The following is a 2,500-nucleotide window of genomic DNA, read 5'->3' as shown; positions in this document are numbered from 1 at the left end:
GAGGAGGAGGGGCGTGAGGAGGCGGCGTGGAGGGCGTGGAGAGGGAGCTACGATCGCGTTGTGGAATGGCTGAAATTAAACGCAGAAGTGGACGCCGATGACTCGCACATTATCGCCATGTTGTTTGACCCTGATCCGAAAAAGGGAGCTTTGTTTAGGACTTGAGTGAGCTTTAGAGGGCTTGAGTGAGCTTTATATGACTTGAGTGAGCTTTATACGACTTAAGTGAGCTTTATACGACTTGAGTGAGCTTTGCAAGGCTTGAGTGAGCTTTATACGGCTTGAGTGAGCTTTGTGGGGATTGAGTGAGCTTTATAAGACTTGAGTGAGCTTTGTGGGGATTGAGTAAGCTTTATAAGACTTGAGTGAGCTTTGCAAGGCTTGAGTGAGCTTTACAGGGCTTGAGTGAGCTTTATACGGCTTGAGTGAGCTTCAGAGGGCTTGAGTGAGCTTTATACGGCTTGAGTGAGCTTTATACGACTTGAGTGAGCTTTGGAGGGCTTTAGTGAACCTTATACGATTTGAGTGAGCTTTACGATAAGGCAAGATGCAATAAGGAAAATAAATCGCTTAGGAACAGGTGTTAGGGAGCTTTCTTAACAAACGAGCGAAGGAAACTCAAGATTCTTAACACTTCTCTTTCCAACTAATATATATCCCTAACACCTCTTCCTAAGCGATTTATTTTGCTTACTGTACCTTGCTCTCCTCTTCTCTGTCACTTAAATTACTCCAATATCGCCATACCGTAATAATAAATCGCTAAGGAAAGGGTGTTAGGGAATTCTCGTTTTAAGGAAGCTCCCTAACATCTCTTCCTTAGCGATTTATTTCTGGATATGGCTGGTTAATATCCTCGTTACATATGCAGAGTATGGCGATATTGGAAGGATTTATGTAACACAGAAGAGGACAGTAAGATGTAATTAGCAAAATAAATCGCTTAGGAAAAGGTGTTAGGGAGCTTTATGCAGAGTATGGCGATATTGGAAGGATTTATGTAACACAGAAGAGGACAGTAAGATGTAATTAGCAAAATAAATCGCTTAGGAAAAGGTGTTAGGGAGCTTTATGCAGAGTATGGCGATATTGGAAGGATTTATGTAACACAGAAGAGGACAGTAAGGTGTAATAAGCAAAATAAATCGCTTAGGAAAAGGTGTTAGGGAGCTTTATGCAGAGTATGGCGATATTGGAAGGATTTATGTAACACAGAAGAGGACAGTAAGGTGTAATAAGCAAAATAAATCGCCTAGGAAAAGGTGTTAGGGAGCTTTATGCAGAGTATGGCGATATTGGAAGGATTTATGTAACGCAGAAGAGGACAGTAAGATGTAATTAGCAAAATAAATCGCTTAGGAAAAGGTGTTAGGGAGCTTTATGCAGAGTATGGCGATATTGGAAGGATTTATGTAACACAGAAGAGGACAGTAAGGTGTAATAAGCAAAATAAATCGCCTAGGAAAAGGTGTTAGGGAGCTTTATGCAGAGTATGGCGATATTGGAAGGATTTATGTAACACAGAAGAGGACAGTAAGGTGTAATAAGCAAAATAAATCGCTTAGGAAGAGGTGTTAGGGAGCTTTATGCAGAGTATGGCGATATTGGAAGGATTTATGTAACACAGAAGAGGACAGTAAGGTGTAATAAGCAAAATGAATCGCTTAGGAAAAGGTGTTAGGGAGCTTTATGCAGAGTATGGCGATATTGGAAGGATTTATGTAACACAGAAGAGGACAGTCAGGTGTAATAAGCAAAATAAATCGCTTAGGAAAAGGTGTTAGGGAGCTTTATGCAGAGTATGGCGATATTGGAAGGATTTATGTAACACAGAAGAGGACAGTAAGGTGTAATAAGCAAAATAAATCGCTTAGGAAAAGGTGTTAGGGAATGTGTTTTACTGACCCTGATTTCGAGCCAACACGATAGCAGTTAAATTATCTCTATCTATCTATTTATCTACCAATCTGTCTATCTATCTGTCTGTCTGTCTATCTATCTGCCTATCTATCTATCTATAGCCAGACGCCTCAATCCCGTAAGAAGTGGCCACAAACAAACCGCCTCCATGTCATCCTGTCCCCTGCCATTTCACTGCCCTGCTCCCAGCTCACACCTCCCTCTCTCATATACCTCTCCACTCCATCCCTCCATCTCATCCTCGGCATCCCCTTCCCTCTCCCCCCCTCCACCTCACTCACATACACTCTTCTCGTTAGTCTCACATTCTCCATCATCTCCACATGGCTAAACCACCTAAATATATTTCTCGAAACGCTTCCTATCACATCCACATCCACACCACAACTCTCCTTCACATCCTTGGCCTCCCCTTCCCTCTTCCCCTCCACCTCACTCACATACACTCTCCTCGTCAGTCTCTCACTCTCCATCCTCTCCACATGGCCAAACCACCTCAGTGTATTTCTCCTAACGCTTCCTATCACATCCACACCCACACCACAATTCTACTTCATTTCCTTATTTATCAGTCTCTCTA

General features: G+C 42.4%; 1 protein-coding gene across 1 annotated transcript in view; it reads left to right on the top strand.

Moving 5' to 3' along the window:
- LOC145396384 (uncharacterized) overlaps nt 1-165 on the top strand; it is a 3,078-nt gene extending 2,913 nt beyond the window's left edge. The window contains exon 3 of the mRNA XM_080269776.1: nt 1-165. This exon is cut by the window's left edge and continues 78 nt beyond it. Coding sequence (XP_080125902.1) covers nt 1-165 — 165 coding nt within the window.
- Nucleotides 166-2,500: the final 2,335 nt, after the last annotated feature.

The sequence above is a fragment of the Coenobita brevimanus genome, chromosome 37 (genome assembly GCF_032717465.1).
Source record: "Coenobita brevimanus isolate Jiangsu-jjx chromosome 37, ASM3271746v2, whole genome shotgun sequence".
Classification (NCBI taxonomy): Eukaryota; Metazoa; Arthropoda; class Malacostraca; order Decapoda; family Coenobitidae; genus Coenobita; species Coenobita brevimanus.
Note: the sequence above shows the minus strand (reverse complement) of the source record. Positions and strands in the feature narration are given on the sequence as shown.